Genomic DNA, 16,484 nt, shown 5'->3' with positions numbered 1-16,484 from the left:
AACGAATAGGCTGTTCCCAGAGTGCTGTATCAAGGCACCTCAGTGGGAAGTCTGTGGGAAGGAAAAAGTGTGGCAGAAAACGCTGCACAACGAGAAGAGGTGACCGGACCCTGAGGAAGATTGTGGAGAAGGGCCGATTCCAGACCTTGGGGGACCTGCGGAAGCAGTGGACTGAGTCTGGAGTAGAAACATCCAGAGCCACCGTGCACAGGCGTGTGCAGGAAATGGGCTACAGGTGCCACATTCCCCAGGTCAAGCCACTTTTGAACCAGAAACAGCGGCAGAAGCGCCTGACCTGGGCTACAGAGAAGCAGCATTGGACTGTTGCTCAGTGGTCCAAAGTACTTTTTTCGGATGAAAGCAAATTCTGCATGTCATTCGGAAATCAAGGTGCCAGAGTCTGGAGGAAGACTGGGGAGAAGGAAATGCCAAAATGCCAGAAGTCCAGTGTCAAGTACCCACAGTCAGTGATGGTCTGGGGTGCCGTGTCAGCTGCTGGTGTTGGTCCACTGTGTTTTATCAAGGGCAGGGTCAATGCAGCTAGCTATCAGGAGATTTTGGAGCACTTCATGCTTCCATCTGCTGAAAAGCTTTATGGAGATGAAGATTTCATTTTTCAGCACGACCTGGCACCTGCTCACAGTGCCAAAACCACTGGTAAATGGTTTACTGACCATGGTATCACTGTGCTCAATTGGCCTGCCAACTCTCCTGACCTGAACCCCATAGAGAATCTGTGGGATATTGTGAAGAGAACGTTGAGAGACTCAAGACCCAACACTCTGGATGAGCTAAAGGCCGCTATCGAAGCATCCAGGGCCTCCATAAGACCTCAGCAGTGCCACAGGCTGATTGCCTCCATGCCACGCCGCATTGAAGCAGTCATTTCTGCCAAAGGATTCCCGACCAAGTATTGAGTGCATAACTGTACATGATTATTTGAAGGTTGACGTTTTTTTGACGGTTATTGCTGCAAAGTCCAGCAATAACCTAGCACAAACGTTAGAGGCCATTTTGAAGAATGTGTGTGGGGGTGTACAGAACAACTGGTTGTTTAGAAGGCATGCCAGAAAACCGCATTTCTGTCCTACCATTACAAATGTAAAAAAGTTAAGTCTGCTAAAGGCTTCTGGAACCTTAAATAGAGCCATGTGCTTTGGTCAGAAAAGTTTAAGCTTTTTCCATTACTAACATTGACGGCTTTGATCTGAAACAAATGCTTATTTGGGATAGCTCCCTTGGTGAATCGTCAGCAGTCCTCCATGGCTGCCTCAATCCTATAGAAAACTGTGGGGTGACTGAAGGAAGAAATGGTCAAAAACAACAGTCTCTGTATGCTCCAATGTTGTGAAATGTTACAGAAGCTATAACATTAGCTGCTATTAGCTAAAGGGAGATGTACAAAGTATTTAAAGGGTTATAAAAAACAGAGGTTAACAAATTGTAAATTCAAGGTTGTATTTTTGTTTTATTTCCTCAGAGTGAGATTATTCTAGGGCAATAAGTTATTTTAAGAGTTTTCAAGCATATTTACCAGGGGTGCCAACAAATATGGGCAACAAGTAGTTCTGGCAATAGTATTTACACTCCTAAAAATGTTTTTCAAATACAAACTTGAAAATTTGTGCTGTGCTTTTAAATTCTGACCGTTTAAATGTTTTACGCCTTCAGTTATCAACTAATCTCAGTATAAATATGACCGTTCTGTGAAACCTACAGATTTGTCAACAGACATCATGAAAACCACTAAACACTGCAGAGAGGTCAGAGGTTAAGTTGTAGGGAAGTCTAAAGTTGGGTTAGGTTAGAAAACAATATCTCAAGCTTTAAACATTAATCCATCATCCAAAAATGAAAGGATAAAGATGCAACTGCAAACCTACCAAGACATGGAGGTCCTCATACACTGACAGCATCAAGAGGAGCAGCCAAGAGGTGGTCCATAATAACTCTGGAGGAGCTCCAGAGATTCACAGCTCACCTGGCCTGTATGTTAAATTGGCAAGATAGTTTAAAGAAATCCTGTAACCACAATCCATAGGAGACACAGGAACCATGTGGACGAAGGTGCTCTGATCAGATGACGCAAGTGTAGCAAAAAAAAACAAAAAAAAAACTAGCGTTTTACATCACCTCAAACACAGCTCAAAACATGGTGGTGGCAGCATCATGCTGTGAGGATGCTTTTCTGCACCACTGACAAGAGAGCTAGTCTCATAGAAAAACAATGGATCTATCCAGAACTCAAGTGGCTTAGCTTTAGCTTTACCTGGTTCAAATGAACTGGGTGGACCAACTGGTTTATGGGAGTTGAATGGTTTTTAAAATGCTGTCAATAATACTTTTCTACATGGTGACAAGGGAGAAACAGGAGTCTGAGAAAAAAAATGACCTTTTATTGAATCTGCAGAGTCAAGGTACAATTTGAAGTGCTGTAACAGGGCAACAGAAGATGATATCAGGTCCTTAAACCGAGTATTTATTCTGACTTTTCATAAACGTGTGTATGACAATATGCATGATATAATTTTTTCAGTTAAAAAATAAAATTATATCAAAAACAAAAACAGTTTAATATGGAATGCACAAAACTGGTCTGAGTGCTAAACCTGCAATGTTGGACAAAATGATTTCAAAGTCTACAGTATATAACCAGTATGATAGAAGCAGGGAATGATTGATGAGAAGCACAGGAGCCTGAAGGAACAGGGCTTTGCAGAAGGAAAGGAGGAAGTGATACAAGATGGAAACTGGGAGGAGCAGAGATGGTATACGGATCAGTAGTGAAGTCAGGGTGCAGGAGAGACATTTAGCTCAAAGAGGTCAACTCCTGGCAACAACTTGCCCTGCGCCACAAGCTGGGAGATGGAGAGCATTTGTCCTCCATTGAGCCCTAATCACTTGCATCATCACACCCTTTGCAAATCCAGCCTGAGCCACAATCAAACAACCCTTACTACCTTCAAACACCTATTCCATGTCTTCTAAACTCAATCACACCCTGGGGATAAAACAAGTTGGACTAGATATAATCAGCAGAACAATGGAGGCAACTAGCGAAAAAAAAAAAAAAAGCAATTATATTAGGCCTAAAATCATGTCCCCCCTTTTTTCCTCTAAATATCCAGCTGAGGAAGAGTTGCAGCTTAATGCTCAGCCCTGCTCAGAGCGTTCAATTATTAAATCTAGAAACAAGGTAAAGATGATCGTTTATCTGGTCCAGTGCTCATTTTTAATTAGCAATGTAATATTACAGATTTGTAAGATGCTGAGGATGTTCATCGTTAAACTTTTCCATGAGTCAACTTTTAAAATCAAATTACTACCCCATATTTGCAAAAAATATATATATAAACCATCTTCTCCTGCAGACAAGCCACTTCCCAGAGCCCTTTATGATGCATATACATTTATACAATGTGATCTAGCTACTTAATGAGAACCTTGTTTATTCTTGATAAAGCTGAACATGTTTGAACCCCTCCCATGCCTGCCCCACTCTGATCACTCGAAATCTGTGGTGCTCACAGTGCATTATGGGAGAGAAAAGGGGAAGCAGCGTGTACGGTCAGGGGTCAGACATAAACAGACAATCTTTCTATTAAAGTTAAATAAAGTTACGACCTGCTCCTGAAACAGGCCGTCAGGATGTTGTTTCATTTGCAGGCAGAACTATTTAAAGAGTTTTGGACTGACCTGCAAGATAAATCTGAAAAAGAAATGTAATCCAACAAAAATTGCAAGCTGATAAGTCCCGCACCCGATCCAATATCATGACTGCACACTTTTACATCAACTCTGTTGTCTTGGGTTCCAAAACCAATTCTTAACACACAAGACAAGCAAAGGATGAATAGCATGAGATAAACATTTAACACAGCAATGGATTTTTCCTCACATTAAATAGAAATAAATGACTGGAATGTTTTACACATAAACCGTGGAAAAAATAATTAGAATTAAGTGAATCACAATACAAAGTTGTGCTTGGCCCTCTCTTTTAAAAAAACATTTCTTTATTAGTACATTTCTATCATTGGAGAAGTTTCTTCTTCCAAACAGATAAATATTTTGGGTGCAAAAAACAGGAATAAGGGCGTATGCACAGTATAATCGCAGTAACTGAGGTGGATTTGAGAGATGGACTCATATTGTTTCTCAACTTATCCCTGATCCCTCCTGTCTGAGTGGCAGGAAGCACTCTTCAGTTAGGCTAAAGTTCCAGTTTCACAGCAAACACCCAGCAGGCAGTGTTGAACATCACCTGATAGTTTTAAGTTGTACTTCCGTCTACAAACACATTAAAACCTCTCCTTTCTGTGTACTGAGCGGCTCATTGGTGCAACAGAACTTGAAGTTAAAGGAATGTACACAAGTCAAAAAATAAAAAAGGAAAAAATATTCAAGTTTACATCTGATAAACTGAGACAAAACACTGTTTCCAGTTGGGCAAAGATTGAGCTGCAAAATTAAGACACTTTTCTTTCCTTTGTTTACACAGAATATTTGCAGTTTGACTGACTGCTGGAAAATGTATTCTGTATTTTTGTCATCTGTTTTTGGTGCCCTGACGTGTCAGGGTTGGTGATGTAGCTAGGGTGTAACCGTGTGACCTGACATGACCCCTGACATTGTTCTGTTAGTGGCGAGTTTATCTCTATGAGAGCGGAGGCAGAATGGCTAAAGGACAAAGAGGAAACGAAGACATCGGCACAGACAGACGTACACAAAGCAGGCTGACGGAACGAAGGACAGGCAGCGGACAGTGAGAGCAGAGCAGGGATGCAGAGCGGAGAAGGTTCAGGGTCACAGGACAGATTTTTAAGGAAGCAGAGTAAAATTAAGAGAAAGCGGTGTTAAGATGAGATGGCACTGGGCTTTTCCTTTCCTTCTTTCCCTCCCTTTCTTTATCTCCTTTACTTTCCTTCCCCGATCATTCAGATGGCCTCCACGTAGTTGGCGGGCAGCATGCCCTGCTGGCCGGTGCGCTCCACGCGGCCGTACATCCACCCTTCATCAATCTGCTGCACATCTACAATCACGTCTCCGTCCAAGAAAGACACTTCGTCGTCATCGGCAGCAGCGTAGTCGTACACTGCTCGGTATCGTTTCTGTGGATGGACAGTGAGAGAAAGAAGTCAGAGGTTGTAATTACTGCCTACGAGACACAAATGGCAAGAAAACTTTCATCATAATTTCTAAACATCCCTACAACAATTTTACCAGAGAAATTCCAGTCATCGGAACTGCTCACTTCCTTTTTCTAACAGTTAACAGATATTTAACTGTTTAAATGTGATTAAATACTAATTAATTTATAAAATGTTTATTATAACAGTATAAGCATAAAATGTGTTATCAGAAAGCTCTTTACTTTTCAACTGGTCTTAAGGTTTTCTTCAAGAGTGTTTAAACCTCTTTAGCACTTTGACATATTTCTACATGTTGGAAATGAACAAATACTATGAGCTGAAAGCCTGAACACAACTGCAACTGAAAATGTGATATAAACCGTTGGAGATTTTACCTCCTTGGCAGAATAGTTAAGCTGCAGAGTTCTGCTGAAAGATTAAAAATTAGATATAGAGCACTGGGAGAGAACACCTGAGCAAAATCTGCCTTTTGAGTGAAATTAAATGGGGTTTAAACGGCTTTTAGTATTACATCAAATTAACCCAAAGATGAAAACTCGCATACAGAAAATCTTTGAAAAAAATGCTTTAACAAGCTACTTTTTGTGCAGAAAGTTTATGAGAGAGGCTAAAAACCACAACAAATCTGCAGCATTATTTAAAGCAAAGGATGCTCTCATATTTCACACTGATGGCACATTTTCAGCAGAAAAACAAACTGTAGGAAAAATATGTTGACTAAACTAAAAAAAATAGTTTAAATAAAAGAATATTGATTTTGAAATCTCTTAATTAATATAGTAGTTCAGGTGGATCTGACTGCTGGCATTAAGAGACATTTGAGAATGCATCACATCCAGTGCTTCCTTTCACAATATCTACATTATGTTTTGAAATATTAAAATTGATTATACATTAAGTTAAGACAAATTAATGCACTCACCCCAGCACTGGGAGGAGGAGCAGCAGCCGCCTGGCGCACTGGTTCAGGAGTAGGCTCATAGTGGTGGTAGTTCTGGGACGCCGCAGACTGCTGGTAAGATCCTGATAAGGTGGAGGGGGCAAATTAACGAGATGCAAGCTAATTCCTGCAAGTTAAATCTGAAGCACAGCACCTGCTGGGAACTATGCAGGAATTTACTGCGTCAGGAAGCTATACATTTACCTTCAACACATTCAAAGAAAACTGTATTCTACTTCCAAACGTGTTTAATTCTGTATGCATGAATCAGATCTTACAGAGAACAATGAATTGAAAAAACACAGCAAGTCAAGACAAGCTGTCAACTTCCCTGTTGCACAACCTCTTAACAATACCTCTCTGTATTTTACATGCTTGATTTGCAAATTCACACAACCAGCCGGATGACTCATCATGCCTGATGTTTTCCATTTAGCTGCTGATGTTTAATGTGAAATCGTGACATAATTTTTCATGTTTATGATCTCAACGTTTCCAACTCGAAGCTTAAGCAGAGGACTGTCCTGACTTAAGCAATAAGAGTAAAGGTTTGAACAATTATATGTGGGATTAGGCATGACTATGATGACATATTTATAGCTAAATGGATTTCACCCAAAAGGAGGAGGCCGGTGAACATGTCGCAGCAACACCCCCTGAAAAGTGGGACCTAAAATCCTGCAGTTTGCAGACGTTAGTCAGTCCAGCAAAACAAATGCAGATAAATGACCCTAAAGCTACCCTATTGGCTGCCTGTCTGATTAATATATCTGTTGAGCTGTATGGTTGGAGGATTAATACCTTGGTTGGGGCTGCTAGGCTGATGTGGAGCATCTGCTCCAGTCTTCATCTTCTCAAAGTCCTCATGGTATTTGATCTGAAACACACAAACAGTGAGTCAGCTCACAGTCATGGAGAATGCACTGTCCTATTCCAGCTTGCATGGATGGTTTTTCTTCCACAAACTTTCAGTTCATTTTCTAGCCACCAGAGGTCTCCCACTTCCTGTCTAGCACTACTCCGTCAGTACTGATGGGGTGAGCTGTGTGCTTGCAGGGCTGGGGAAGCAGTTTGATGCTTAGAGGAAATGACATCTCCCCGGCCAGAAGTATTGTGAGGTCAGAGTTGCATGATGACCCACGTTGACACATCATGATGCAAAAACAGGTCAGAAAAGAAAAGAAATGAAGGTAGAAATTCGAAAATTCAGGGTGAAAATGAAACGACACGATTCAACATGGAAAAACCCCAAATAAACAGAGGGAGGGCATCAGAAGCCTGTTATAATGAATATAGTATTATTACTACAATCTGAATGACATTTTCAGCATCAGTGTTTTAGTCAACCAGGTAAAATGTCTTATAAAAACATCTTTATAATCCCAAACATCAATGATTTTATTGAGACTTTATGTGGAAAAACAACAGAGACAAATTTTTTGGGGGATGGAGGTCATCTATCAACATAAGTTCACAATTGGATTATTTCAGTTTGTATTTTAACTGGAGCTCTGTGACACATTAATATCCTTTTTGAGCTAAACCGTCCCATTGTGGATCTTGCTGCATGTTTCTGGGTGTTTTCCTGATAGAACGTAAACCACACATAGCATGTAGGCCACAAAGCTCAGATTTAGTCTCATCTACATGTTTGCTGTGTCCCCTACATGTTTTGTAGAAAGTTTCAAGAAGAACTTCCAGGGGCTTTTGTCTTGCCACACTTCCATAAAGGCGAATGAAGAACTGACAGTTGTCCTATTGACAGCTTAATCCACCTGAGCTGGGAGTTTCTGCAGCTTCTCCAGTTATGATGCTGCTCAACTGCTTGTCTAAATAGAGCTATCCTTGCTAGTTGATCTGCAATTTCAGGCTATTTGCCAAGCAGGCATTTGATGCAAATGTTTTAATTAAGGTGTAAAAAGCAGTAGAATACAAAAGCACACCTGTATCTTCAGATTTTTATGGGTAAAAAAAAGAAAACCTTCAGTTATGCAGTACTTTTTATTGATCTATCACACCAAATTCTAATAAAAACATATTGAAGTTTTGGTTGCAGTGCTCCAAAACATTGAAAAGATTCAATGGGTGTGAATACTTCTGCAAGGCAAAAACTTCCTCAACCCTAACCTCTGTTTTACATCATGAAACACTACGTTGATGACACTGGGAGTGAGTGAATAACCCACCCTTAATATTACCGGGCTCTTAACAGACTGACTCACAGCGCTGGGTCAAGATTCAAGATTCAAAAACCCTGATCTCAAAGAGCCCACTGTGCTGCTGGCGTTAGCGGGGAGTGTATTCACAGACTGGATGGGAGGACAGTGTTTGTCTAAGAACAGTGAAGCTAGTGACTGAGACAACACAGTCGCTATTCTTGGGGGCAATATGCTACATGTGAGGGAGATTATTTTAGTTCATTTTGAGGGAAGAAGTTCAACAGGCAGCTTCTGTTTGGATTTAAAGAAAGTACTCTCACTGCTGCCAAGCTAAAAGTCCTCAGATAGCTCTCGGTTTTTGCTTTTTAACAACAACTAAAGACGTGTTTCATAGAGAGAGAAGAAAACAAAATGAAACAGCATGAAACTGGAGATCCTCCCTAATGATTGGCTGCAAATGCAAACTGATTGCAAGCAGATGTCTGATCAGTTTGAACTAAAAAGCACTTCACACAGAGCCCCAGTAGTGTTTTTTGTTAAACAGATGTGGTTTGCGTGTACATCCACATATACACATAATATATATATACGTGCATCGCTCCCAGCCGTAAACACTTCCTTGATCTCAGACATGCAGGAGCTTTCATCACATGAAAGCAGCAATTATCCATCACCCTCAACACTAATTATGTCATTAGTGAGGCCGGTGCAGAGCCAGTTGTGCATAATGACGTGTTTTGTGTTCGAGCGTGTTTCACATGAAAATAAAGGCCTTTGTGGAAGAGTTTGAAAAGATTGGAGAAATTGAGTCAATATTTGATGCGTTTCCTGTCCTGTTTTAACCCAAAAATGGCAAATCAACAACCATAGAAGAACTCAGTTAGAGAATGAAGAAAATTAGATGGGAGGTGATGGAAGACAACTTATGAAACAAAATGCTTAATATTTCTGGAAATAAGCCTAGATTTTCATCTCTTGAAGCAGTTTTAAAAGAAGATGAGAACTAGTGTAAAATAAAATGTCTTTGTTTCAAGGAAGTATAACACCTAATAAGCCTCATCTGACAGGATTTGCTTGACGCTGAGAAATGTAATTAAACAAAGTAACATAATTTATTTTTGCACACTTTACATGTAATAGTTATCAAGCACAAAACTAATGCTCTATTTTTAATTAGAGAGAAAAAATGTATTCATAGCAAATTGTCTTCAAACAATTCATTCTGAAGGGAAACAAAACTAAAACCACTTTCGCTACATCATGGTGACCATGGTTCTGGGTGATCCTGCTGTTAACACTTACATTGCTGATTTGGTCCTGCGTTTTCTTAATTCTCTGTAACTCTGGCGTGTCTGCGACCACGCTGAAACCTTTGCCTTTATTCTTCTCGAAGTCCTCCTTGTAGTGAACCTGCACAACATGATGTGAGAACAGAGGGAATGATTAAAACAGGCATGTGTGGAGCATGCGTTTGGAGGACGGGCTCCAATGCATGTGAGTGAGTCAACAAATGCAGAGCAGATTATAATTTATGGGTGCTTTGACCTAGATTCTTTCGGCAAAAGAAAATCACAACCGAAAGCAGATACTTCGTTTAGCTTCCACCTTATTACCCACTTGGTCCCGGTTTTTCTAATTGGTTAGTCCTGGGTTTTATTGTGCTAATAAAATAACTTTATAACTGCTGGAAAAATGTTCTACAGTTGGATTTATTACAGTTTCTCACCATTAAGAAAGCCAACAGGAACATTTTTAAATGTCAGTCACAGTTTACGGTGGGGTCAAGTACTTTTAGGTGCGACTATCAACAAACTGTACAAATTAACAGCTGTTTAAAATGAAGAAATCTAAGAATTAACTTTTTAAATATGTCAACAGAAGTAATGTTCAAATTAAAAACACAAAATGTCACTTATGGACTATTAGAGTCTCTAAGATTTTTCCACCCCTTCATGTTAAGCATTTTCAGTATTTAGAAGAGCAATCTTGCTAGGACATTGCTGCACGGCCAGATACCGGTTTCTGGCATCATTTCTCATATTGCAAAGGCTTTCAGTTCATTGATATTTCTGGGTTTGCGGTCACTCTAGTATCTTCCAGGACTTGTTCTGAAACGAAGCCTTGGTTGAGATGGAGACTTGCTTGAGATCATTGTCTTGTTTAAAAGGTCCAGCAAGGCCAGGCTTTCATTCTCATCACAGACTGCATGACATTTTCTCTCAGGATTTCCTAATGCTTGATAGAATCCATCTTGTCCTCCACACACTACAGGTTTCCAGTGCCAGAGAAAGCACCACAGTTCCAGAACATCACTGAGCCATTAGCATGCTTCTACTTAGGTATGGTATCTTTTCAGCAGGCATAGTGCTGAGCCAAAAGCCCAAACAGCTCTAGATTGGATTCATGGCTCCACAGAACAGACACCTAAAACCTTTTTGGTTTATTTATATATTTGTGAGCAAAGTGGAGCTGACCTTTCTCATGGTTTTGGATCCGTAGTGGTGGATGTCAGGCTTGGAGCCCTTCAGTATTTAGTACGAGCTTTACCATAGAAACTGAAACTACCAAGTGTTGCTGCAGGTGTCTTGCAGTGACAGTGGGTTTTTGACCACCTGCCTCCTCAGGAATCTGTTGGCAGCCATTAATAATTTCCTCTCATCACCTCTCTTCCTCTCTTCTTCTTAAACTGGTGAAATATGCTTCCAACTGTCTCTCTAGGAACATTCTTTAATAACTTTTATATCCCTTCCCTTGTTTATGTTCTCTTCTCTAAGCTTTTTGGACAATTCTCTTGATTTATCCACATTTCTGATCTGCAACCAGCAATATTTCTAACTTTACCATCAATAGTTCACTTATTTGAGGTGTTTGATCCTAAAACACACCGAATGCAGTTGATGAAGTCCTCATTTGCAAATGTCTGCTGCTAAATACTAGTCAGATTGCAATAGTTCATTAAAGTCAGATTAAGGGTTGAATTTAAATAAAAGAAAACACTTTTAACTTTACTTTTCTTGGGTAATTAGTTTAATCACCTAAATAAAATGTTAATTTTGGTAATAAACCACATTTGCAGATGATTTTTGGGTATAACTGAATTAAAATAATTTTCCATACCTGGTAAACTAACACATTGTCACCGTTGGTTCAGTCTGACATTACAGAAAATTTGCTTGCGACATTTCTGTTGAACCAGGAAGTCCTGCTGCTAATACAGTCAGAATTTCTGTTTGACACAGAATGCAGAAAAGTCAGTTGTGTGTGCTTAATGAGTGCAAGCAAAATAAGGCGGGTCCTGCATATATCAATAAGTCTTTCTGAGATGACGTTAACTTCCTGTTTGCTTAGGAGTATAGGCCTTCCATACTGGATATGTTGGTAACCATATATGGTCAAAATGAGAGGTAGTGAGTGACAAACGGTATTTGTATGGGAATGTATTTCCAACCTACCCAACCGCTTCTGACCCTGAGGGCAAAGGAGGAAATGTCCAGCCCATGCAAGTCCACCAGTAAGAGAAATTACTAGCTTCCCAGGGGGGACTGATCTGAAGAACTCAAACCCCAAAACCGAGCACACCACTTAAAGCTGAAACAGGAAGGCAACCTAAACCCTCTTCCTGCCACCAGTTTTCTGCACTTCTCTAGAAATGAGAGATGGCTGCAGTTTGCAACCAGAAAACAAATATCCCCCCTCAGATGTTTAAATAACGTTTGACACAGCCTAACAGACTGCTGACCAATCTCCTGACGCCTTGTGATGAGATGACGCGGCTGTGATTCACACATAATCTGTACTTGAGTAATGTGAGCGTACATGATTCAGCGTGATAAGCCCATGGTTCTGTGAGTATTCTTTGACGTCCACTGAGGAAACCATGAAAATATAACTACAGCAGAACTTAAAAACCTGAAAAATAACGTGGCCTTGACTCATGTTTGCCCTTCAGTCTCCTTCCCTTGATTTTAATTTCTCAAGCCCACCTCCTTTGTCTTTTAGGGTCTACACCCCTGCTCTCTCTGCACCAATCATGTTTCTGCTTTCTTTCCCCACCCACTACCCTTCCTCTCAACGTTCCTTTTTCATTCATTCATATCTTAGATTTTTATTTCATCCTTCCTGCTTTCATTTGCAATCCTGTAGCTTTCTCTTTCTTGGGATTGCGATTTTATCTTTTCCTTTAACCTGCATACCTCTCTTTTTACTGCGTTGGTGCCTTCTTTTCTCATTGTTTAAAAATGTTCCCTCTTTTATAGCTTTGCCTCTCCTCCTCCGCGATTCATTCAGTCTGGTTTCTTTATTTCTCTCTTTCGGTGCCCTTTTCCTTTCAGTTTTCCCCCTGCAAAGTCTTGTAATGAGGTGTGACAAACCTCTACCCTGCTGCCATAGCAATAGCGTTCCTGTAGAAACACAGCATCAACGCTGATGATGAGAGGCTGAATACAGTTAATGTTTTTTGTGTGTCCTTTTAACTTTCTCACAGTGGCACAGTCAAACGACTGTATGGCATGGACCTTTTAAATAAGTTCTGATATTTGATAAATTGCTGCACCGAAGAAGACATTTTATTTTAAAGTAACCACAACTTTTATTTTCAGGACAAATATATTCTGACACGTCAACAGAAAATATAGTTCCTTCTTTTAAAAGGTGTACACTACAAATATTTCTAAACGCTGGTTTGTGGAACACCAAACATCCAAAAATACATATAGCAAAGTGGCACACAGATCTTTTTAATCTTCATATATGCTTCGTTTATGATGGGGGATGTTTAGATGTACGGCCCACATAGAAAAACACCATCTGTCACGCAAACTCTCAGCTATACCCCTCCCCATATGACCACTATCCCCACTCCACAAAACACCCTTCTTACACACACACACACCCCTTGTCTCATCTGTAGTGTCTGACAATGACATTTGGATAAAACCTAGGCTTTGATAAGCCCTGCCCTCCTATCAGCAAAGCACTCTCTTCTCTGCTACACACTGAGAAAACAATTGTCCTTCACAGCTTCTCCTCGTACATCTCCAACATTAATATAGCCAGACTGTCTATGACTGGTTTTTACCACAATCATAGACTGAATACCAATAAAACATCACAGCACCTTTAAGAGAAGTGAAACCACAGATGGTAGCATTGAAAGTGCAAGAGCAAGTGCAAAATAGTTTGGCACCAGAATCCATTAATTAGATTTGATGCACCTTAAGTTGTGATTTGTCCTTTATTTAGCTACAGACTGCTGGTGGTACGAAATGGCCCCCAGGATTAAATGTGTAAAGACCAGGAAGGGTTGGATGTATGAATGTTTGAGTCTTATTTACATGTTCTTCATTTCCTTTTCATTTCTGTGTATAATCGTTATAGTTTTAGCTTTGATGGGAAATCTCTAGTAGTTTTCGTTTAGGATAAAAAAAAATGTTCATTTACTTCAGGAATTCAATTCAAAAAGTGAAACTTAAAAGACTCATTAAACGCAGAATGATATTTTTCTGTTAATTTTGATAACAGAAAAATATTACTGGGTTTCCAGTTTAATTACAGCTCATGAAACCCCAAAATCAGGTTTCCTCAGAAAATTTGTTAAGCACAGTGAAAAAATACTTCTTGATTCCGAAACGTTGGCAATCCAAAAATGATGTCCATGTGGTGTATAGTATATACACTCTGTTCTTGGCCAGGGCTCCTTATGCATGAATGACTGAACAAACGCAGGGTGGCATGGAGGAGATCAACATGTGGCTCTGCTGAGGCTTTAAGGTCCCTTTAATAGCGGCCTTCAACTTGTCTGAATTGTTGCTTCTGGTGTCCTCAACTGTGGAAATTTCACACTGAACCTGAAGGAGTTTGGATACTGTACCTCCCCACTCTTCCTCCACTGTCTGGGACCTTGATTTCCAAACCAAATGTAAAACAGACCTTCCCCTTAAAAAAAAAAAAGGACTTTGACCCACTGAGCAACAGTCCAGTCCTTTTTCTTCTTGGCCCAGTTAAGACTTGCAGCCCTCAGAGCTTTAAATCCAGCTGCAGTCCACACCTTTAGATTCTGGTCCAAAATCTAAATGGTGATTGCTTTACAATTGTGTATAGCTGCAGTTACTCCACCTGCTTATGCTTTTCCACCACATTTTTTCCTTCCACCCAACTTTCCAATAATATACTTGGATATAGCACACCAAACAGTCAGCTGCTTCAACGATGACCAGTGGGACAAATTTCAAGTCAGCAGTCTTCCCCATGATTATGTTGGGGGTTAAAAAAAATGTTTAATTAGTCTTCAAATTCTCAGAGGAACTGAATTTGGAATTTTTTTTATTAGCTCTAAGCCATACTCATCCAAATTCACAGAAATAAAAGCTTTAAATATCCCACTATGTATGGCAAATCTACTTTTTCACTTTTTGAACCGAATAAGGAAATAAAATTGACTTTTTACTGATATTCTAATTTCCAGAGATCCCCCTGTAATCTTGTGACAGATCTTTCAGGTGCTGACTGATTAAACCATTCACAGAAAGATGGAGGTAACCTCTTAAAGGATTATCTTTGAAGAACGATCAGATTAGTTACATGCCTAGCAACATGTAGTAAGCAGTATTATAATAATGCTTTTAAATCCAACTTTGGAAGAGGAGGAGTGGTGTTTCTCACGTCAGCCCTAGTCACAGCTGTTTAGAGTTGATAGGACAATAAATCTGAATAAAAACCCATTTATGTTGTGGGAATGTGGTGCACAAAAATTGACTTGGAAGAAAATGTTTAAAAATCCCACAAGGCCTTCTGGCAGTGCTAATTATTTGCAAATAGGGCACTGGAGTGGAACACGATACGGAGAAAAATGGTAGCAGGAAATTCATAAAGATTCATCAGGTGACGACATTGCAAAAAACACAAATAAAAGAATAATGCAGAGTTGTAGGTCAAACAATACAATCACTGTGGCACAGTAAAAGCAGCAGTGGGTAAACCAGTCTTATCTAATTCATTCAGCTAATTCCCATGGAAGATGTACAAATGTTCCCTGACTGCTACTGTATGGATGATCCTAGATTCAGGGTAAGGGCTAAAAGGCGGCGCTTTCTCCCATGTTCTGCAAGTTAAGGTAAATACAGGTCCTTCTCAAACAATTTGCATATTGTGATAAAGTTCATTATTTTCTATAATGTAATGATGAAAATTTAACATTCATATATTTTAGATTCATTGCACACTAACTGAAATATTTCAGGTCTTTTATTGTCTTAATACGGATGATTTTGGCATACAGCTCATGAAAACCCAAAATTCCTATCTCACAAAATTAGCATATTTCATCCGACCAATAAAAGAAAAGTGTTTTTAATACAAAAAACGTCAGCCTTCAAATAATCATGTACAGTTATGCACTCAATACTTGGTCGGGAATCCTTTGGCAGAAATGACTGCTTCAATGCGGCGTGGCATGGAGGCAATCAGCCTGTGGCACTGCTGAGGTCTTATGGAGGCCCTGGATGCTTCGATAGCGGCCTTTAGCTCATCCAGAGTGTTGGGTCTTGAGTCTCTCAATGTTCTCTTCACAATATCCCACAGATTCTCTATGGGGTTCAGGTCAGGAGAGTTGGCAGGCCAATTGAGCACAGTGATACCATGGTCAGTAAACCATTTACCAGTGGTTTTGGCACTGTGAGCAGGTGCCAGGTCGTGCTGAAAAATGAAATCTTCATCTCCATAAAGCTTTTCAGCAGATGGAAGCATGAAGTGCTCCAAAATCTCCTGATAGCTAGCTGCATTGACCCTGCCCTTGATAAAACACAGTGGACCAACACCAGCAGCTGACACGGCACCCCAGACCATCACTGACTGTGGGTACTTGACACTGGACTTCTGGCATTTTGGCATTTCCTTCTCCCCAGTCTTCCTTCAGACTCTGGCACCTTGATTTCCGAATGACATGCAGAATTTGCTTTCATCCGAAAAAAGTACTTTGGACCACTGAGCAACAGTCCAGTGCTGCTTCTCTGTAGCCCAGGTCTGGGGAATGCGGCACCTGTAGCCCATTTCCTGCACACGCCTGTGCACGGTGGCTCTGGATGTTTCTACTCCAGACTCAGTCCACTGCTTCCGCAGGTCCCCCAAGGTCTGGAATCGGCCCTTCTCCACAATCTTACTCAGGGTCCGGTCACCTCTTCTCGTTGTGCAGCATTTTCTGCCACACTTTTTCCTTCCCACAGACTTCCCACTGAG

General features: G+C 40.3%; 1 protein-coding gene across 1 annotated transcript in view; it reads right to left on the bottom strand.

Moving 5' to 3' along the window:
* Window positions 1-2,374: 2,374 nt before the first annotated feature.
* LOC124864818 (LIM and SH3 domain protein 1-like) overlaps window positions 2,375-16,484 on the bottom strand; it is a 42,056-nt gene continuing 27,946 nt past the window's right edge. The window contains exons 4-7 of the mRNA XM_047359750.1: window positions 9,555-9,662; window positions 6,895-6,970; window positions 6,076-6,176; window positions 2,375-5,111 (exon numbers count right to left, since the gene is read on the bottom strand). Coding sequence (XP_047215706.1) covers window positions 4,938-5,111; window positions 6,076-6,176; window positions 6,895-6,970; window positions 9,555-9,662 — 459 coding nt within the window. The 3' untranslated portion in view covers window positions 2,375-4,937. The remainder of the gene's footprint in view (window positions 5,112-6,075; window positions 6,177-6,894; window positions 6,971-9,554; window positions 9,663-16,484) is intronic.

The sequence above is a fragment of the Girardinichthys multiradiatus genome, chromosome Y (assembly GCF_021462225.1).
Source record: "Girardinichthys multiradiatus isolate DD_20200921_A chromosome Y, DD_fGirMul_XY1, whole genome shotgun sequence".
In the NCBI taxonomy this organism is placed as follows: Eukaryota; Metazoa; Chordata; class Actinopteri; order Cyprinodontiformes; family Goodeidae; genus Girardinichthys; species Girardinichthys multiradiatus.
The sequence above is the reverse complement of the archived record's forward strand: the minus strand, read 5'-3'. Positions and strand labels throughout refer to the sequence as shown.